This window comes from Hyaena hyaena, unplaced genomic scaffold, assembly GCF_003009895.1.
Source record: "Hyaena hyaena isolate Hyena2069 unplaced genomic scaffold, ASM300989v1 scaffold_1148, whole genome shotgun sequence".
Lineage (NCBI taxonomy): Eukaryota > Metazoa > Chordata > Mammalia > Carnivora > Hyaenidae > Hyaena > Hyaena hyaena.
The window spans coordinates 154,099-177,282 of NW_024081782.1; the positions used below are offsets into that span (position 1 = coordinate 154,099).

General features: G+C 34.3%; 1 protein-coding gene across 13 annotated transcripts in view; it reads right to left on the reverse strand.

Moving 5' to 3' along the window:
* The window catches only part of FAM126A (family with sequence similarity 126 member A), a 120,369-nt gene that overhangs the window by 44,027 nt on the left and 53,158 nt on the right, over window positions 1-23,184 (reverse strand). For all 13 annotated transcript variants that reach the window (XR_005526521.1, XR_005526522.1, XR_005526519.1 and 10 more), the window contains exons 4-10: window positions 20,540-20,719; window positions 19,353-19,433; window positions 18,690-18,805; window positions 18,187-18,282; window positions 10,249-10,365; window positions 6,804-6,891; window positions 5,652-5,811 (exon numbers count right to left, since the gene is read on the reverse strand). Coding sequence is in view for 3 of the 13 variants with exons in the window: in XM_039222515.1 (XP_039078446.1) it covers window positions 5,652-5,811; window positions 6,804-6,891; window positions 10,249-10,365; window positions 18,187-18,282; window positions 18,690-18,805; window positions 19,353-19,433; window positions 20,540-20,719 (838 nt within the window). In the remaining 10 variants the exon portion in view is untranslated. The remainder of the gene's footprint in view (window positions 1-5,651; window positions 5,812-6,803; window positions 6,892-10,248; window positions 10,366-18,186; window positions 18,283-18,689; window positions 18,806-19,352; window positions 19,434-20,539; window positions 20,720-23,184) is intronic.

The window sequence follows — 23,184 nt, forward strand, 5'->3', positions numbered from 1 at the left end:
GTAGAAAGAATGGTGGGCAGTAATAAAGAATTGGGGTTTCACCAGATAAGTCTTTTTATGAGATAAAAATTGGCAAAAATTATAAGCACTCATTATTTGCAACCATAACTTAATTAGGGGACTTTTCTAGAACAAAGGAGTGGTATTTTAACAAGTGTTTTAAAAGAAAGGAGAAAAGTTGGTTAACTTGTTCCAAGTATAGGTAATTTTTTTTTTTTAGGTGAAAGAAGAATGAGTCATAATGGTGGTGGGGTGGTAGGGTAGAAAGAAAAAAATAGCAATTAAATTTGCTCTGGAAGAGGAGAGGGAATGGAAAAAGTACAAGGATATAAATAAGTATAGATTCTGTAATAGAACCTTAAAGTGGTATAGAATCATTCAGGGATTTAAGAAAAAGGTCTATTAATAGCTGAAATGGTAGATGTTGAAGAAAGCTTTTAGAAGTAATATTTAAGAATGACTGCAGAATTGAAGCATAATTGTAGAGATATTTTCCATTTTCTTTTTAGCTACTTCTGTTTATTTTTTAAAAGAAATATATATTTAGTAAAATTGCATTTTTATTATTAATTTAATATTTTAAATAATTTTTTCATTATTTTATTTTATTCTTCATTGGAATCTTCATTGTGATTCTTGCTATGGTTATGATCTACTCATTCTTCCTTTATCTTAATCCTTTTTAAATTATTATTATTATCCTTTCCTAGTTGCATTTTACTTTCAAATTATGACTTCTAAACTTCAATCTGTAGGTAGTCTGAAAATCTAGGTTTAAAAAATATACACTAAGTGAAACACAATATGCTCAAAAGAATTAATAATATATAAATAAAACTATTAATTCTGAAATTATGACACTTAAAAGTAAAAAGTAGCAGTTCCACCTTGTAGTTTTACTTTCCAAACATATGTATTGGCATGAAATTACAAAGTTATTAAACTTTTCTCAGAAATGTATACACAAAGTTAAAAAAATTTAAAACACAACTTTAAGTTAGGCTGTATCAGTACAATAGTAAAATCAACTGAGAAGTGGGAGAAATTAGACAAACATGTTAGTTGTCAAACATGTTTCTCTAAGAAACCAAACTTTCCTTAAAAATCACCCTATTTAGTTCATATGAGGATACACTGTCTGGTCAAAATTAAAATTATAAAGCCTTACAAATGTACCTCTCTGCTACAGGATGTTGATAGTCGAGGAGGATATATATGTGGGGGGAGGGGTGGGAACCAGCAAGTATATGGGTATTGCACTTCCCATTCAATTTTGCTGTGAACCTAAAACTGCTCTAAAAAAATAAATGCTATTATTAATATTATAGAAATACAGGGTACCAAGCAAATAAAACTCATCAAAATACAATCCTAGATATCTGGATTGTTATTCAATAGTAACAAGACCATGGCTAGGAATATATATTCTGAAATGTGTAGAAATGTTAAAACTATTAATTTTTTACCTTCCAAAAGAATAATTCTCATTAAAATATAAGCTTTGGATAATTCTTAACTTAAAGAAAAGAATGGCAGATCTGCGACACATTCTAGAAGAGCTCAGAAAAAAAAATTTAATGTAAGAAATTAAAACTGTTTCAAATTAACTTTAAAATCTCTAAAATATCAGTTAGCTTTTCCTATAAAGATTTTTTTTTCTGTCACAATAAAAGAATATATGTGACTAATTGTTCCAATTTAACGAATTTGTTTACATGTTTAATTTTTGGTGACCCAGATATGCAAACATACTAATATGTGGCTTAAGTATCTATATTCTTTAATAATAAAAGAAGATGAAAAGAAAATAAGCAAATAAAAAACAAGAAGTTCTGCTTGGCTGCTTCCATAGGAGAACCTCATTTATTCCTCTACCTCTTCTCCCCAGACAGGCTGGAAAAAGGAGAAAAAATGCCCATCAATGGGATGGATGAAGAAAATGTGCTATGTATGCAACAAAATATTTTCCAGCCATAAAAAAGAAGGAAATCTTGTCATTTGCAACAATGTGGACCTTGAGGGCATTATTCTAAGTAAAATAAATCACAGTAAGACAAATACCATATGACCTCATTTGTATGAGGAACACAAACAAACAAACACACCAAACTCATACATACAGAGAACAGAGTGGTGGTTGCCAGAGGTAGAGATGGGTGGTGGGGTGTGGTGGGCAAAATGGGTGAAGATAGTCACCAGGAATAAACCTCCAGTTATGAAATAAGAAACTCCTAGGGATGGGGCGCCTGGGTGGCTCAATCAGTTAAGTGTCCGACTTCAGCTCAAGCCATGATCTCGCGGTTCATGGGTTTGAGCCCCACATCGGGTTCTGGGCTGACAGCTCAGAGCCTGGAGCCTGCTTCAGATTCTGTGTCTCCCTCTCTCACTGTCCTTCCCCTACTCATGTTCTGTCTCTCTGTCTCAAAAATAAACTACAAAAAAAAAAAAAAGGCCTACGGATGTAAGGTATAGCATGGTGACTATAGTTGATAATACTGTATTGCATATTTGAAAGTTGCTAGATCTTAAAAGTTCTTAGCACAAGAAAAAATGTGTAACTGTGTGGCAATGGATATTGACTAGATTTGGTAGAGTCTAGAGTGGTGATCATCTTGTAGTATATACATAAATTAAATCATTAGATACACCAGAAAGTAACATAGTATTCTATGTCAATTATATCTCAATTTTTGAAAAGACATAAATATAAGAAAAAAGGAAGAGACCCAAGGAAAGAAAAAAGGGCCAACTGCTTTCTTCTTTTCTGGCACTGGCAATAACAACAACAAAAAAAAGACGAAGAAAAAAAAAGAAAGATGCCTTAAAGTTCATGTTTCTTGTCCCCTCTCCTTCCCCAGCCCTCATCATCACTGTTTTAAAGTTGCATATTCCACGTCCCCACTGTGTGATACAGTTTGGGGGTCTGATAAGAAATCCCTCCTCCTACAAGGCTTGGTGTGGTAAGGGAGTGGTAAGGATATAGGTGTAACAGGAAACAGTTTCATGAAATAAAGAAGCTCTAAATGTGTTTTCACACAGTCATGAACTAAACCTACATTCCATAGCACTATGCTTCAGAGACGTTATGGGATGAAAGGCTTTTGTGTGTCATCCTGGAATGTACAAACCCTTTGACATTGTTTTTGCAAAAATTAATGTAAAAATAAATTTTGTTAAAATTTATAAGACTAATATATAAAAGGAATTAATATATATATAAGCAAATTTAAAAATCCATTTATAACTGAGAATTGTCTATACATTTATTTTTTTTAATTTTTTAAATGTTTTATTTATTTCTGAGAGAGAGGCAGTATGAGCAGGGGAGGGTCAGAGAGAGAGGGAGATATAGAATCAAAGCAGGCTCCGGCTCTGAGCTAGCTGTCACCAAAGAGCCCGATGCAGGGCTCGAACCCACGAACCATGAGATCATGACCTGAGCCAAAGTCGGTCGCTTAACTGACTAAACCACCCAGGTGCCCCTGTCTATGTATTTAACAAGAGCACAGTTACCTATCTTCCCCACAAGAAGCCAGTGGGCTAGAAAGCCCAGAACAATGAGGTGTTCAAATAGGAATCAGGATCACAAAGATGGAAAACAGTAGTTTTTAATTCAACAGGACAGGATTAACAATGAAAAATAGTGCTCTGGGAAGGGAAGCCAAGACTACCTTTAAAAGGAGAATGCAACCTACCTGTAGAGATAAATAAGTATCTTAGAGTAGAAATCTTTTAGTCATTGGAAAAATAAAATTACAACTAGAGAAGAGTGGTAAACAAGATAAGCCATATTTTAAATTGGCTCTGTGAACCTGACTTGCTTTTTTTGATAGTTCATTCTCTTCTAAATCCTCACCTATGATGGTTTTTTCGTCACCATAAATGGGAGATGCCCAAGTGTTTGAGTTTTGAGGGTTGAATGAGTATAAGGGGGTAGCTGATAAGGGAGACTGTTATCATCTTAAGACCTAGGACCAAGTCCTCAAATGGTAACCAACATGGAATCTGGAAGATACGTAAAAATGGAATAGATACAGTATATTCAAGTAGTCTTATCCCCTATTTTGGAAATTTATTCCTATAAAACTTTTCTAGAAAATTGTTTCTATTTTGCTGCAGGGTACACATCTTGGTCTGTTAAATGCATGCATGGACACAACCACATACCTCCTTCTCACACACACATGCACAGATACTGCTGAACTTCAATATTTCATATTTTTAATGGCAGAACTTATATACTCTCTTCTAATTCCCCATAGAGTCACCAAAGGAGCAAGAAGGAAATGTGGAAAAGGAATTAAAACTCATTCTTGCATTTCCTATAGTAGTTTGGGAGCGATTATGGCCACAGTGACCCATATGATCTGGTTTGTGGCCTTGATGCCTATTTTCACCTATTAATACCAAACAGAAATCTGACCTCTACAGTGCCATCATACTAATTAAATGACTTTTTACCTGTAATCTAGTCCCATTTTTCAGTAGCCTAATTTTCACTGAAGAAACTGAAATATGTTTAGACTCTGTATGTTTTAATTGTAGCATAATTTGCCTTGCTAATGGCAAACATTATCACCTCTTTTATGCCTTCTTAAAGAAATTTCAAGAACTGTCACACTACTTTAAAAAATAAAAAGATTGAAAATGATCACTGGGTAAGCTGAAATTTTCCATCACCATTCCCTTTCGACATATTATTTTCTAGATTTCCTAAGTAGGAACAATGTCCTTATTACCAACTTTCTATTTCACCATGAATAATATTCTTCTCACTTTTGCATTTTCTTTGCAGAGACCATAGAAACAACTGGAACCAAATACAGGAGCTACCATTTTCATCATAGTTTACAGGAAAAAGAACACAGAGTAATATATATGTTTGCATGGGGCAAAGAAGTGACTTTTTGCTTCTGATCCTATGAATACCTTCTGAGAGAGGTGATAGTAATCTTACATTGATTCTTGCCACTATAATAATTTGTAGGTAGGAGGGGAGTTATCAAAAGAATAAGAAATTAAATTAAAAATAATAAATCTTAAGAAAAGGGAGAGAAGTAGGAAAGCATTAAGAAGGTCATGGTAAATAAAATTAATTTCTGGTAGAATTTTTAAGTAGTGAAATGAAGAAATCAAGGAAAAATATTAAAACCAACAATCTTGGAAGAAACTTAACTTCCAGAAAATAGAAATGCCCAGAGTTGCATCAGTACAATGGCATTCTTTGCCAGGAAGTACAAAAGAAAATGTCAAAGTCCCTATTACTTGATCTGCTTCAGTATGGAAGTTTACTTGCCAAAGAGTTAGTTGAGAAATAAGAAACATTAAGGAATATTTGCCAATAGTTTTGAACAAAAACCCATGTGTGAATAATTTTAACATGCATTTTCCTACTCTCTGACTCTATTGAAATAAATTTAAAAACAAATATAATGTTTAAATAAATTTTCATTCATATATATAATGTATAACATTTTCCTTACTGCTTATCACTTGTGGATAATAAATTAGGAATTAAAGGTGATCCAAAAGCTTTCATCCATGTCACTATGATATTATTTACTAAAGTTAGAAGTTATAGTCCTGTAAGTACAGACAAAAATGTGATAGAATCAATAATTCTCTAATTTGAAGACTTTTTTATTTCTTACCATGTCTTTTCCACCTATGACCTCTTATTGACATGCTGGTTACTGCATTTCTTGATATTCTAGAGGAAGTTGGTGTGATTTCAACTTGAATACACCTTGTACCCTCCTTACTGGACTTCATGGCACCATGAGGCAATGAAGCCTTTATGGCATTAGCAACCTAAGGAAAAAAGGCATAGTTTCAGATTGGAATCAACAGATGTATTATACCCTTACATCAAACAAAATGCCAAATTTTAACAGGTTTTAAAAAAATATACTTTCTCTAAGGTATTTCCTAAAATGATATGTAAATCTTATAAAATAAGGAGTAAGAGCTCAGAAGAAAAACGATCATTTTTAAAAAGCTTTTTAAATGTTTATTTTTGAAAGAGAGAGAGACAGAGTGCAAGCAAGGGAGGAGGAGAGAGAGGGAGACACAGAATCTGAAGCAGGCTCCAGGCTCTGAGCTGTGACCACAGAGCCCAACATGAGGCTCAAACCCACGAACCCCAAGATCATGACCTGAACCGAAGTTGGAAGCTTAGCTAACTGAGCCACCCAGGCACCCCAGAAACTATGGTAAAATATAATATGTTTTTTTATCAAATAAATGATGAAATTTAAAATTCCAAAATACTGAAATCATATTTCTAAATGTCTAATGCTAATTCATAAGTGCAGTTCGACCATGTTAAGGAGAACATTCTTATAAGTGTAAAGGACTATTACCAAATATCTCAGAAGTTACTTTAATGAAATTCTCAAATTCCATTATATATACATTTTCTTTTTTTTTTATATATATTTTTGTTTATTTCTAGGAGAGAGAGAGAGACAGTGTGAGCAGGAGAGGGTCAGAGAGAGAGGGAGACACAGACTCTGAAACAGGCTTCAGGCTCTGAGCTGGCAGTCAACACAGAGCCTGACGTGCGGCTCAAACCCACGAACCGCGAGATCATGGCCTAAGCGAAAGTCGGACGCTTAACCAACTAAGCCACCCAGGCGCCCCCATTATATATACATTTTCAAGCATAAAATTTGTCTAGTATAACAGCATGAATCACTGAGTTTAATGACATTAATGCACTGTGAATGGCTACTTCTCAGTTTATAGTTCTAAATTGAGAAATCTTAAATTATAAAATTTACATAAACAAGTGAGGCACCTACCAGCAATGGCTCTGGATATAATTCTAGCTGAGCTCTGTATATAATATCATCCAGTGCTTTTTGAGCTAGATCCCATTCTCCATTATAACTACAAAATTAAATGAAGAAATGTATTAATTATTTTTAATTAATTCATATATTTGAACAAAATACAATGAGAAACTGTTTGCTGAGTAAAATAATAGATCACATTAGCACACTGCCTAGCACTCCACCCTCCTTAAAGACCTATTTTTATATCTTTGAATTCCTTTCAATTGTATCCAAAAGCCTATTAATAGCAAAGAAAATTTTATACATCTATATTTCTTCTCTAAAGAACATGTCTATTTATAGACCAGATACAAAAAAAACTAGGCAATCTCAAAGCATTTTACACTATCAAACCAAGTCAGAGCATAATAAATTATATACAATAGAATAATGTTCAGAACACTTTATGGTCAAATTACTCTAACTCCCACAGTTTTTAGTGAAAATCTACAATTACTGTGGCTTACAGTTTCTTCAGTAGTTACTTCTTTGCATTTTGACAGTCATTTAGATTTTTTTAAATGTTTTTTAATTTATTTCTGAGAGAGAGACAGCGTGAGCAGGGGAGGGTCAGAGAGAGAGGGAGTCACAGACTGAAACAGGCTCCAGGCTCTGAGCTGGCAGTCAGCACAGAGCCCGACACGGGGCCCGAACCCATGAACCATAAGATCATAACCTGAGCCAAAGTCGTACACCTAACCAACTGAGCCACCCAGGCGCCCCATTTACAGTCATTTAGAAGTGTACATTTAGAAGTGTTGCAAATATCAAATAGATACTGGGGGGGGGGGGGGATAGTGTGTATGTATATTCATTTTCAAAGATATGGCCAAACTCTAAAAATTAGATACATGATAAAAATGGACAGAGAAATAATGACTTGGTCATCTGCCAACAAAAACAAAGAAGTATGAATTATACCAAGAGAGTGAGACCTAAAAAGTGGAAAGAGCATTGTTCCCACCCTAAAAACAAGATAAAGTCAGATAATCTAGAAAATCCTAGTTTTCCATGAATCCAGCAAGGAGCTAAAGTCACAAGGCAGCCAAGTAGCCTAAACCTAAGGGCAGATAGATGCCTCTGAGGAAAGACAGGTCACAATGCAAGCAAATAAGAATACTTCAGCTAAACTTTTTTTTTTAATTTTTTTAATGTTTATTTAATTTTTGAGAGCAAGAAAGAGACAGAACATGAGCAGGGGAGGGGCAGAGAGAAAGGGAGACAGAGAGTCTGAAGCAGGCTGTCAGCACAGAGCCCGATGCGGGGCTTGAACTCACAAACTATGAGATGTCCTGAGCCAAAGTCAGATGCTAACCCGACTGAGCCACCCAGGCGCCCCCAGCTAAACTTTTTAAACAAATTGCTAAAAGCCAAGTATGGGCCAGCACTAGAGTATAGAATCTCTAGGAGCAGATATAAGAGGAGCTCATACCCACACACAAGCTCTTTTCCACATACCTCCTCTAGGCACTCAAAAGAAAAACTGGGGGCAAGATGAGGGACCAGAGGAAGCTGCTCTTGCTAGTTTGGGCCTAAAGGAAAAGAGTGGCCACCTGAGCAAGAAAGACAGGAAGATGCAGCCAACCTTTTTCTCAAGTGAAACAAAAGTTTTAAAGCCTTTCGGGAAAGAGCAGCAAACCCTTTCACCCCAAGGGCAGAGGTGAAGAAAGAATGGTGGGAAAAGAATCAGGAAATTGTCCTATGCTGAGACTACAAGGGTCTCTTACCCCCAGAAGAGGGACAGGACCACTGAAGAGCTACCCTCCTTCCCTGAACCCCAGATGCAGAGACATAGGGCCTGCTTATAACTGAGGCTAGACCAGGCAACAGAGAATACCACTTCCTCCAAATTCCCTACCTAAACTAGTACACATTTAGAAACAAGCAATAGCACTCTATTGTTGAAGGAGGGACAAGATGTGAAGAAAGACTGTCTGTGAGGTACAGAAACACAGAAAAAGCTAAAAGCTGAGGGTAAAGCAAGAACATTGAGAAAAACCTTCCAGCATCCAGCTCACACCCTAACTGTCAGGGACCATGAGAGAAATCTGAGATAGGTGATGCCATAAAGGTAACCATAGCAACAACAAAATCCAAACTCAGCTCACTCCTGCCTATAATAACTCCACTAGAAGCCTAGAAGAAAAGAGGCATGCCCATTTCTAGACATAAACAATATTTACCTCAGTCACTACTGTTCTGTCCATGAACAAAATGATAATAAATCAAATATTACAAGGCACACAAAAAGCAAGAAGAAAACAACCCACTGTCAAGAAACAACGAACAATAGAGCCAAATTCAGAGATGATTCAGGTTCTGTAGTTATCATAAAAGTTAAAATAACTATGATAAATAGTTACATGGAAAACATGTGTGAACAGATGGTAATTTCAGCAGAGAGATGGAAATCATAAGAAAGAGTCAAATGAAAAGACTAGAAATAAATAACATAGCAACAGAAATGAAGAATCCCTTCAATGGGCTCATTAATAGACTCAAAATCATCATGAAAACTATCAATGAACGTGAAGATAGGTCAATAGGAATCACTAAATCTGAAACACAAAGCAATAAAGAGAGAAAATAAAATAGATTAGAGCATCCAAGAGCTGTGGGACAATATTAATAGTCTAACACAAGGGTCGATAAACTTTTTCTTAAAGGGCTGTATAATAAATATTGTAGGCTTGTGGGCCATACAATCTCTACTGCAACTACTCAACTCTGTCACTGTAGACCAAAAGCAGCCATAGGCAATATGTAAAAAACAGATGTAAATGTGTTTTAATAATAAGAAAACAGGTAGCGGTCCATATTTAGTCCAAAGATCATAAATTCTGCTTTCAGACAAGAAGTTTATAATCTACTAAGAAAAATTAGTGAATGAATATAATGTAAAGTATAGTAAAATATATGTAGAAGATAGTGTCCAAGAAAAATACTAGTATCTAAGGCATTAATAAGACTGAGCATTAATATTAGAGATTAACAGTAAATTAAAAATAACTATTTATGATCCAAGAAGCTCTAAGATGTTTTTCAAGATTTAAAATTTCTGGAAATGGAAAAATATCTTCATTGGGGAAAAAAAGTTATCTGGAAATTACAGCAAAAAAAAGAGTAATGAAGAAAAAACTGTGATTATATGTGGGTGTTGCTAATTTTCATTCTGTCCTTGGGTTAAAGAAAGATGACGTGTTTTAGTTGGTTACAAATTCTTCAGAACATTAAGTTTTAATAATAAAACTATTAGCAAGATCTTGATTCATATTCTTTCACAAAAATAGGCTGATTGTTCATCCAATGAGATTCTAATATAATAACAATAAAATAACAAAAAGCAATAAAACAATAGACTGTGATTTTCCAGAGAGATCAAAGATTTACTCTGTATATTAAATGAACTTACAAAGCAAAATAAATCCCTGTTAACATTTGCACCATGAATCCTGAAGAAACTGGTATCCTGCTACTTATACCTTTGTATTTTCTTACATGTTGTCGGGGATAGCCACAAACACAGATTCTAGAAAAAACAAAATAAATATATTTATAAAATTGGTAAAAATGTAGGTAATTTACTTTTTTAACATGTATAAGCAAATAGCATACTACATATGCTCTCATAACAAACCAAATAGCTATGAAACAAAGAATCTTTCCAAACAGAACATGTGTCTAGAACATATTCCTAAGTAAGTGAAACTGTGGGAAAAAATGGATAAAGCTAGAGGTATGTTATTGTATAGTTATTTCACTAATTTTAGTCAATTCAATAATTGATCATTTTTAGTCACCATACAACCTACTACATGAAACTTGGTATTATTTATCACAAATAGATCTATGATCTTCTATTCCTGACAAAGTTCTTGACACAAACTGCAGCCTCTAAGAAAATACTCTAAAATTAGACTCAAGTCTCATATAGTACACCATAATAAATTGAGATAGTTTGAAATTTTTAATGTTAAAAACCATAAAAGAAATAAAACAGAAGTAGTTACACATTCTTTACAAGTTTAAGCATAACATCAAAGGTAAAATCTTAGAGAAAGACCAATAGATTTTACTATTTTTTAAAGAAACTACCATGAACAAAGCTGAAATTTATTTATTATTAAATTTAAATTTAAATTATTTATTATAGCGTACTTACTATAGTGAATAGGAAGCTACGTAAAGGACCAACACAGAGACCCAATCATATAAATCATTCAGAGAATACTATGAAACAATTAAACATGATGTTTTGAAAGCCTTTATTTAAATGGCAGGGGGAAAAACTGTACAGAACACATGTCTGTCATAAACAAATTGGTGAATGGTGTGTGTCACTGCAAAAAGATCATACACAAAGTCAGAGTTATCTCTGAACCTTGAGCTTATAGATTTATTTTCTTCTTTATATGTATTTTCTAAATTTTCTATGATCAACATGCACTACTTTTTTATTTTTTTTATTTTTAATAAAACTAGAAAATAGCTGTTACCTCATAACATGCTGTGGTTGATATAATAAAACTTCACTTATTATAGTACTAGTCAATAGATTGTAATTATTTACCTGCTCCCACATACAATTACTACCTAGGACGTAATGTTTCCTCCATTCAGTGAATCTAAGCCTTCATTTAAACATGCTAAAGTATATCATAGGCCATTTCAAAAATATATCCTTGAGACTATCATCAATCCAAAGTTACTTTGTTTTTTTTTAACCCAAAGTAACTTTAAAGTAAAAATAAAAATTCATTTAATACTGAGAAGGATCTTAGAACTCTTTAAAACCAAGAGCAAAAAAGGAACAGGGATAATTATAGACTGAATATTTGTGTTCCCTCCCAAACTCATATACTGAAGCCCCAATCCCCCAATATAAGGGCATTTGGGGACCCTTAGGAATAACTAGGCTTAGATGAGGTCATGAGGATGGGAACACTCCTTGGAGGGATTAAAAGAGGAAGAGAGATCCAAACCCACTCTCTCACATGTGAAGGCACAGTGAGAAGGCAGTATCCTGTACGCCAGGAAGAGGGCCTTCACCACAAATCGAAATCTGCTGGTACCCTGACCCTAGATTTCTCAGCCAGAAGGGTGAGAAATAAACACCTATTGTTTAAGCCACCTAGCCTATGGTATTTTGCTATAGTAGCCGGAGATGACTAAAATAAAAACTGAAAAAAATTAACTGTACATGAAAATAAAACCAATTCAAATGTTGTTTGATGTTATAAAAATTTATATACAAACTAGAATAGAAACTCCTCTTATTATCTAAGGAAGCTCAGAAAAATTTTATTTCCTTGCATGTTATATACCTTTATGATAGGGATAGTAGTAAATAATAGAGAATCAATACATAAAAGATAGGATTTTTTCAATTAATGCATTTATTCATTCAGTAAATATTTTTAAAGATTTACATTGTGTCAAACACTAGGAATATAGATGAAAGATGTAGTTCCCTCAGGGATTCAGACTGTGTAGTAAAAAATACCTGCAATGAATAAAATGCAAAGGTGACAAAAGCAGAGAATGGTAAACTCTAGTGGCAGAAGCAGAGGATCAGAGAAGGCTTCCCAGAATAAGTAAGCCTTGAAGAAAAAGTGGCGTTTTCCTGGTGAAAATATAGCAACTGGCAAAAACAGAGGAGGATTAAACAGCATGACACCAAGGAGACTGAGGATAGAAAGACACTAGAAAAGTAACAGAGATGCAAACTCGGGTCAGATCGTGGAGTATCTTATAACCTGCTAAGCTTTATCATGCAGGCAAAGGAAAGCAACTGAAGGCTTTTGTTTTGTTGTTTGAAGCAAAGGAGTGACATGTTCAGATTGGTCTTGATAATAGTGTTCCTCAAGAGGAGAGTGTCAAAATACCCCATGAGTGAGATGAAGGTGGCTTGAGCTATAGAAGTAATGTGAGGAGAAGGAGAAAGGGTGGGATTGAAGTCCCATCTAGGAAGTATAATCATGGACTAAGACTGAGGAAACAAGAGGAGTGTGAAATTTTCCCACATTTAGTTGGATAGCTGGCTAGATGGTAGTGTTATTAAATGAACGTGGACAAATAAGATGTATTGTTTTGGAAGATGCTAAGTATCAGATATGTTGATTTGTAGGTATCTGGTATAGCTGTCACTTTTGTCTGACATAAGCTCTCCCCCTGAAACTAATGTTTTCCATTAATAGCACCTCTATCCCTCTTACTTTTAGGAACTAGTCTTCCTCTATGTCATCAAGTATAATCATGTGATTGTAGTATAAATAAAATAACAGAATTACCTGTGACAAGAGGTCAATATCCTAATATCTATTTTTTTCTTCTTGCCTTTAATGACATATATAAGGTATGCTCTCCTCCACTCTCCCCAATCAATTTTAACTAGAACAATAGCCACCTGCTAGAGACCACATTTCCTAGTCTTCCTAGTATTTAGGTGTGGCCATGTGACAGGTTCTGGACAATGATATGCTAACTGACGGGGTGAAACTTCTAGGTTGCACCCTTAAAAAGTAGCTGCATGCCTTCCTTTCTTTCTCCAAGCTTGTAGAATAGAAGGCAGATGTAATAATAGTGATCCGTCACCATACAGAAAAGAATAACATCCTAGGGAATGGCAGAATCTCAAGAAAGAAGGAGCCTGAATACCTTAGAAATATAACCAGTCTATCCCCAGACTATCTACCAGCTTCGACTTTTATGTGAAAGAAAAATAAATATCTATTTAAGTTACCACTATTCAAACTGATATAGTACTCATCCAATAACACTACCAAATGTGACCCTAGAGGGGTTTGTAGAAGTTCAGGCTTGCAACATCAAAGCCTTGTCGCTACCTTGTTTTTCAGAGTAAAACTGGGAGTGAGATCCTTTCACTTTAATGAGTTCATTAAAGGTAGACAATGTAAGCTTTCAGCTGCTTGTGGTCACTCTTCTTACAACCTGGAAGAAGCCTATTTACACAAAGAAAATACAACACTAATAGATGAAGAAGATGAGAGAGAGATGGTAGAGAAAATCCAGATTAACATTTGAGCCTCTCGATTTAACTGATCCTGAGGCCAGTTCCGTCCCTGCTCTTCCCAGGTACAAAGAGCCAAAAAAAATTTCCCTTTAGTATAATCTAGTTTTATGTAGATTATCAATTAGTTGCAGCAAAAATGAGTTCTAACTTTTTCAAGGTAAGACATCGTTTTTTAAATGTTTATTTTTGAGGGAGGGAGGGAGGGGCCGAGAGAGGGGAGAACAAAAGATCTGAAGCAGGCTCTGTGCTGACATCAGAGAGCCCGACGTGGGGATTGAACTTATGAACCATGAGATCATGAGCTGAGCCAAAGTCAGACACTTCATCGACTAAGCTAACCAGCTACCCCTATAAGACATCTTTATAGAGATGGCTACTGGACTGGATATATAGGTTTAGAATCAGGAAGTAACTATAGGATTCAGGATAGAAGATATAGACAGAAAAAGAAGTTATTGCTGTTTATACACAATGTTTTTAAAAACAACTTTGCCATAGATCTAGAATGGCCAATCAACTTTTAAATTTACTTGAGGTAAGAAATAGAGAATTCTCTCAGACAGCAACACACCTGTAAGATTCACAAGAGAAATAGGATTTCAGGTTCTGATTTTCTCTACTGGCTACCCAAACAGAAGTACGCAATCATATGTTAGAGAATGAACTAAAACCTTTATTTAGAAATGCAAAGGATTAGTCTTGGTCCATTCAGGCTGCTACAACACAGTACAACAAAATGAGTGGACCTCTCTTGAGGTTTATAGACTTTTCATTGTATCCTCAATGGCAGAAGAAACAAGGAGGGAACTCTGGCATCTCTTGGCTATGTATGACAGCACCTCCTAATACCATCCTCATACCATCATCTTAGATATTAAGATTTCAACATATGAATTCTGGGGTGGGATACAAACATTCAGGCCATAGTGGTTAGTTTCTCAGAACTAACAAAACTTTACCCATTTGTATGAATTGACTGCAGGAATTTTGCATTTCTCAATGTAAGATTTTTTTTTTAAATGTTTTATTTATTTCTAGGAGAGAGAGAGACAGCGTGAGCAGGGGAGGGTCAGAGAGAAAGGGAGTCACAGACTGAAACAGGCTCCAGGCTCTGAGCTGGCAGTCAGCACAGAGCCCGACGCGGGGCTCGAACCCACAAACCGCGAGATCATGACCTAAGCGAAAGTCGGACGCTTAACCGACTAAGCCACCCAGGCGCCCCAATGTAAGATTTTTTTGAAAATGAATTATTTCCTTTAGTGATAGTTATACTTAGTGGATCATAAATCTGAAGTGGAAGAGATCATCTATTTTTCATTATTCAACAAATTGTTATTAGGTTCTACTGTATGCCAGGCACTTCTCTCAACTCTGAAGATACAGTAGTGAACACAACAAAGTTCCTGACCTAATCAAGTTCCAGCAATGGACAGACTATGTCTCAGATGAACAAACAAGGTGGTTACAGTGTTGTAAGTCCTAAAAGAACATAAACTGAGGTGGGAAGGTGCGACTTCAGAAAGATGGTCATAGAAGGCCTCTCTAAGAAAGTGACAGTTGAGCCTAGGATCACGACCTGAGCCCAAATCAAGAGCTGGACACACAACCAGTGGTGTCCCCAGAAGGGATATGTATGTACGGATGGAGGATGGGAAGCATCCAAGATTGTTTTAATTACTTCCATAATTCATTACAATCAGCAGGTTAAAGAAAGAATGGGATACATATATCACTGAATCTAGCTCAAATCCTCCATGAAATTTTTCTGGTTGTATTTATGTATCCTTCCTCCTAGATAATGCAGTCAATCATTTTGGCATAGTCATCATCAACAACCAAATTGAGTAGCAATCTAAAACAACTGCCACGTGGTCAAGGATTGGAGTAGCCTTAAGTGTGATAACTTCATTCTTCAGGAAAGCCTGCCCTAGGACTAAGAAGCTCCTGTACTTTCACTATCATAAGTATTTATAACTTATTTGTCATCACAGTCCTGTAATCAATTTCCTTTCCATAGATATGGACTAAGCTTTGCTTGATTAGATACAAGTGTTTTTTCATTCTTTTTTATTAGTCTTAAAAATGTACAAAATATCTTAATTAGAATATGTGATAAACAAGGAAATCAGCAGTTAAGAGAAATGAATAACTAGATTTTAAACCATTGAGAACACAGGAATAGGGAATCTTAAAAAAGATAAACTAAAAAAGACATGTATGATAAATTTGATAGAGTTCCTTCTATCTTGTATCACATCTATCTATCCTTCTATCTTCTATCACCTCTATCTTCTATCTTCCTTCTATCACATCATCTTCTGTGGCTTAAGAGTTAGCATTACTTAAATAGCTTAAGTCTTTTGAATTACTTAGCTCTCTTTCCTCCCTCATTCTCTTCCATTTGGTGAACATTTGTACAAAGATTTCTCTTCCAATTTTTCTTTGATGGCATAGAATTAATCTAATGTGTCTCTACTAAAATCTTCTTGGCCAAAATCCTACAGCAAGTTTTTAATCTGTATTTCTCCTTGTTTTTAAAACCGGATATTACTTGTGCTTTTGAAGGATTACCCAGTTCCCTGGTTAGTTAAAACTGGTATATTAGCAATTTTCTATCAAAATGTGTAAGTAATTATATTACAGGACAGTCCATAGGAGTCACACAGGACAGAAACCCATCATAAATGTTCTTTCCTAACATTTCCATCAGTGATTTCAAGAAAACATCAATAGTCATTCTTATTTAAGAGGTTGTATGATCTGTCTCTATTAGAACATTAGAGCTTCAAATGTATTAGAACATTATTCCTGGGTCCTACCAACTAAGACACTGCTTTCAAGTGAGACCTGGGCTGTATAGTGTGTTTTACGTTCTACAAGTAAAAGCTGCTACATCAAGTTACCCCTTAAATAAGTGTTTCTGAAGTACTAGTCCTCACACTCATTTTAGTCCATTACAAAGTTTTCACTAGATCACAGTGACATGAGAAACAAGAAAAGCTAAACATCCTATTTTTAATTTATAAATTGTCCCTCATTTCTACCTCCCCACTTCTTTTGATATTCAAATTGCCTCCCTTTTTTTAAATAATGTTAATGGTAGAAATGTATAAGATAATGACTTGGCAAAATTAAAGTTGGCAATGCTATATAACTATCCCACCTGCTCTAACTTTTTGAAATTTTACAGGTCTACGAAATTCAAAACTCTGGACACTTCTCTCTTTAAAGGATTTAAAATAAGAAACATATTAGAAAGCTTCAGTAAATGGGAGGGAAATACAACTGGTCTGGGAAATACAAATAACTTCCAATTCAGGAATCATCTGAAAGATTCTTCACTTCTCTGTCTTCTCTAATAAGTCCCTCACCTTGTTACTTCCCTTCTCCCTCTGTATCAAGAGATTTTCTATCCTATTCGGTATCAGTTTCTGGTTTTCTTGTGGTTTTTTTTGTTGTTGTTGTTTTGATTTGATTTCTAAGTACTGCTCTATATACCCTCCCTCTTACTAACTTTCCAAAGCTGTATCTCCTAAATAAGTTCCCCAAATCTAAATTATTCTACAAGTTTCTTAACTCCATATTTTCCTTATTACTTGAATTTCCAAAGGCATTTTCTCTGTCTTCTCTTTTGTTTTCTTTTTTAAAAAGGTAATATGTTCATCATAGAAAATGTAAAGAATGACAAAAAACTCACACAGGAAAAAATGAAAATAAACCATAATTCCACCACTTATACAGAAATATTATTAAAATTCTGGTCACATTCAGTCAATGCTGGAATGATACCATATATACTATCATTAAATACCCTTTTAAATCAGAATTTTTAAATGTTTGTGTAGTCTACATAAGGACTGTCATAATTTATTTAAGCAACCTCTTGGCTCAATTGTTTTTTGTTTTTTGTTTTTTTTAACAAGGGGAGTTTAAAAACTAGTATCTCTTATTCACTTCTTGGTACCAAATTAGAGCACAATAAAATTAGTAAAAACAAAGTAACAAACAAAACAGAAACCAACTGCATGCCAAAAATCAAAAAGTCATTAACAGTTGCACTCTCTTAATTATACAGAAAGATCTTTTCTGATTAAATATTCCACTGAAATGTTTTTCAGCTGTACCCTCTTCATTATGTTTTTTGGAACTCTCATTTATAGGGAGTTTTCTATGTGTTAACTAGGCTAAGCTTCATATTAACTTCTCGAATGTTTTAAACAAATGATTAAACAAAACAAAAATAACTTAGATATGTAACACACTAGCAATCTTAGATTCATATATTTCAATATTAAAAACATTTGAATTTTTATTTACCTGGAAGAAATCTGACACAATGACTGAAGAGAAACACTGGGCATATAGGTTAAGGCAGCATTGTAACACAACAAAAGGAATGTCAATACTTCAAACCTAAAGATAAACCAAAAGAATATTTACAAATGTTTAGAATTCCAAGAAGTCAATCATAATTTAGCAGGCATTGGGGAAAGATACTGTATGGAACAGACTTGTACACAATATAATTATACCAGTAACAATATAAAACTAAAAAGAAAAAAGAATTCCCAAGTTACAGTCATCTGAAAATTATCTTAAAATTTCAGTGTACCAGATGACATCTAAATCAAAGTATAAAGTGACAAATCAGGAAAGTGTGTTTTTCTCTTGTATAAAATGACCCGATATTAAAAACAAAAAAACAAAAAAACAAAAAAAACCTGTTACATACAACTCACTAAAGATTATCTATTAATCTACTGAAACAATTTTTTAAAAACCAGTGTGGTAAAATAGCAGGTTATGTCTCCACAGTATACCTATTCTGTGCTGTCAGCATCTCCCTTTGGGGGTGAGGTCCACTGTACACAACTTTTGACAAACCATGCTGGGATAGTGCACTCTCAGTCAGAGCCATGGACCCAATGCTGGAAGGCTAAAGGAGAGACATTTGAATAAAGGAAAAAAAGCCATTCTGGTGAAAATGTGCTATTGATAATATATGCACCACTAACAATGATTGTCATGAACATCATATGTCTTAAAAATATTCCGACTGCATACTAAATTTTCTGCTCAAAGGTTTAGCAAATAATTAAAATACAAACCACAAATAGAAATAAAAATAGTTTACATTCAAAAAGTCTACCTCAACACTGGGTGAATTAAAATAAGAACTTAATTAAAAAATTCTACCCCAGAAATACATAACTGCCACACACAAAAATATTAGACTAGTTTTATTGATCAGAAGAGAAAAATATTTCAAAATGATTATTTGCGAGCTTTCTTACAGATTTTAAAGCTTTATGATCCCAAGTTCTTATTTCACTTTGTGAATAGTAAATATTTTGTGTGTGTTTTATACTTTTTAATTTTTATACCAATAATTTAATCTTTTTTTGCCTCAATAACCAGACCCTAATTTATAACAACTTTAAATCTTAGAACTAAAAAATTTACTTTGATAAAATATTACTTACTTCATGATATACAGATGGTTTGGATAAAGATGGAATCGTAAAACTCAATACTTTGCTATGTCCCTGTTTGTCAACTATTTCCTATAAAAGTGAAAAAAATCTTAAAAATATTTATTTTTTGCACATAAGTTTAAGAGCCAACTTTAAACTGTTAGTCTAAAAACAAAGATCTGAGAAGAAAGGAATTTTAAAGTTGACTAAAATCATAAAGACAATCAATGATCAATTATTTATAAACACCAGAAGTTAACCTTCCTCTCTTAAGATACAGATAACAACAACAGCAAAAACGATATAAGTGACACAATTTTAAGGAAGGCTGAAATAGAGATGTGCAGTGTCTCTATCAATAATCACTGATTTTTCTCATGTAAAAAGTCACATTTTATAAATCAATTAACATGGTTATGAAATACGTCAAGAAAAGCCCCCTCAATTTTTTTTTTACAAAGTACAAACCTTAAATATGTAGAATATCATACTGATTAATAAACAAAGAGTAATGCAAACTATATGTTAAGTCAATGGTATAAACTCTGGAGACAATTCAGATTTATGAAATTATTAGTGGCACATATTAGACTAGATCTTTTTTTCCCAAGCTTTTTGTGAAGGTCACTAACAGATAATTTATAGACAACAGATTTTAAGTTTAAAAAATTTAAAATTCAACACATATTTTTAGATACCTCTATAAAAGAACTGAAATGGTCTGATTCTCAGTCTTCAGTCAATCCCAAAAGGTATATTTACATAATTCTATGTGTGCCTGTATACCCTTCAACTCAAAAAAGTTATTTTTAGGAGAATTAGATATGAGTCTTTTGATGAATGAAAAACAAATACTAGGGGCGCCTGGGTGGCTTAGTCGGTTAAGCGTCCGACTTTCGCTTGGGTCATGATCTCGCGGTTCGTGGGTTCGAGCCCCGCGTCGGGCTCTGTGCTGACTGCCAGCTCAGAGCCTGGAGCCTGTTTCAGCCTGTGACTCCCTCTCTCTCTGACCCTCCCCAGCTCACGCTGTCTCTCTCTCCCCTAAAAATAAATAAAACATTAAAAAAAAATTAAAAAAGAAAAACAAATACTAGCTTTACTAAAATGCAAAGTAGTTGTTATTATGTATTCACTTTTGCTATAAAGGTTATAGACTTGCTTTTGGCAAACATTTGTTAAGTATATTAAATACAAACCAAATTGTAAACCCCTAGAAGAAGAGCTTCGATACATCCACTGCTATGCACATTTCTGCTGGCTGAGACTGCAAGGTAGCACCAAATCAATTCTGGAAGAAACTGCAGTGTAAATCGAAGCAATTGCTCTTCTCCACTGCGATAGAATTCAAAGAGTTGGTGACAGACGGGTTCTAGCAACTGGAAAAAAGACAGTGTTAATTCAAGGGTTCTACTGTATTTGAATAGACACTGACATTTGAAATACAAATGGTTTTTCCCTGTTGATAATTACTGAAATATATAAATGTTTTCATTTTTTTGGAAGCAAAACTATTCACTGCTAAGCTATTTAGCCAACCTTCAGAAGTTTACTTCTAGTGGAAGGCCAGACATTTCAAAATAAATGTATTTGAAAGCCTTACAAACTTTTAAATATTCTGTTAGCTCTAAAGTAGTGTTGGTATTTAAACCATATCTTTTTAACTTATTAAAATAGCTAGGCTGTAAGAAGTTTCTTCCTTAATATTCTTAATATCCTGCTTCCTGATAAAACATGCCAATATATACAAGATTGGCTACTGGGATGGAGAAATTGAAATGGGAATCCTAGGTAGTTATCATCACATCACCCTCCTGAGCTTATAATTAGGCAGCATACAAAAGCTATGTGTGTGGAGCAGCTGAATAAATACAGCACCTCTAAATCTAGATCCCTATTGTAACCATGGTTAATTGCCCCTGGATAATCTAAACATTGCTGCCATTTTGTTTGAAACAGGATTTACAGTTATTTATAACGTTTTCCTCTCCCACTACATGCCAGCCAGCATTACCCAGTCAATAGAGCTGACTGTATCTATATCATAGACATTTTTTAATCAGAAAGTTAACATAAGTGACTCAAATGTAAGTATTATCTTAAAGCATAAACAATCATCACACACGAGTCATAAATATGTCACAGGGTACTGATTTTTCAAAGCATCAGGCTATTATATTTTCAGTGAACTGTAGTTCATTCATGTCACTAACTTAAGCAACAGATTTAAGTCAATTTACTAAACAGATTTTCTACTTCCAGTAACTGTAATAAACAGAAACTAATTTACAGTAGATGTTTTGATTTCAAATATGTTAAATTATGTAAAGTATACTGGGTATAATTAAAGTCAGTATTATTTATACAAAGTATAGCAAAAGTTACACTTTAATGAACATTAAGTCAAACTAGTCTTTCCTCTTGAAAAATTATCTAACTTCTGATAGTTAAGGAGAATTTTTTTTTTTTTACTCTCAAAATGGTTGTTAGAGGGCAACAGGTGTCCACTGTGGTATGGCAAGGGTAACAAGAAACTGGAGGTTAGAGGCAAAGTCACCCCATTCATAGGTAGCAGGAGAAGTTTTTGAGGTAGGAATTTGGAATAATTGGGTTATGGTAGTAGGTGAAAAGAAAAATTGGTAGGGAGATGTTTAGCTTTCAGGGGGGAGTTTTTTAAAATTTCTTTGTGGACCAGTGTCGATAATCTTGTATTGTTGTAGAACATCCCTCATCTCTAAATACCTAAGAGAGCTTTGGTTAAATCCATTGATATAATCTAACAAGTATTTGCAAACTTATGAAATCTTGTATTGAAAATTTATTCAATAATCTGCATGAACACACAAATTTTAGTCAAGCCACCCTCCAAAGACCTTATAATCAATCAACTTAAATCAAAATTAAAAGGGTTTTAGGGCGCCTGGGTGGCTCAGTTGGTTAAGCGTCCAACTTTGGCTCAGTTCATGATCTCATGGTCCCTGAGTTCAAGCCCCATGTCAGGTTCTGTGCTGACAGCTGTGCTGACAGCTCAGAACCTGGAGCCTGCTTCAGATTCTATGTCTCCCTCATTCTCTGCCCCTCCCCCACTCACGCTCTCTCAAAAATGAATAAACATTAAAAAAAATTTTTTTAACTAAAAGGGTTTTGCTTTACAAAAGCAAAACCAAATAAAGACAAATTCAGTGAGGTGGAGAAATTATGATGTTGCAATGAGATTAAATGAAATTATGTATGTCAAATCGAGAGAAATACCAATATCTGTGCAGTGTTTTATAACTGGCAAAGCACTTTGAAAGCACTTGACAAAGACGCTATCTAATACGACCAAAATTATACAGCTCACAAAGGTCAGAACTGGAGCCAACACTTTTTGACTCCTTTACAAGCACACCTGAAAAATATCAGAAAAGAATAGAAAAATATATAATGTAGGTAGATCTGGCTTACCTAACTTGAATATGTTTGAGACAGGTAATGGAGCATTAGAACATATTGTGCTACTAGTGTTTGGTTTGAATTTTCATATATATTTTTTCATGGATATATTGTTCTATTTGGTGGGTGGATTTTACAATACTATTAATAAAGAACTGTACTGCAAGCATATTTTCAGGTGTTAAATGGGCTTTTTATGGATCTAATGAGAACCTAATCATAACCTTCTTACCATTCTAAAATATATTCTGAGTTCTAAAACAAGTCATAAATAAACTTTTAATAAAAATCTATTTTTAGATAAGAAGTCTGTATCCTAAGAGAGATTTATTTCCTTCTTTCTTTCTTTTTTAAGTAGGCTCCACACCCAGTGTGGAGTCCGAACACAGGGCTTGAACTCATGACCCTA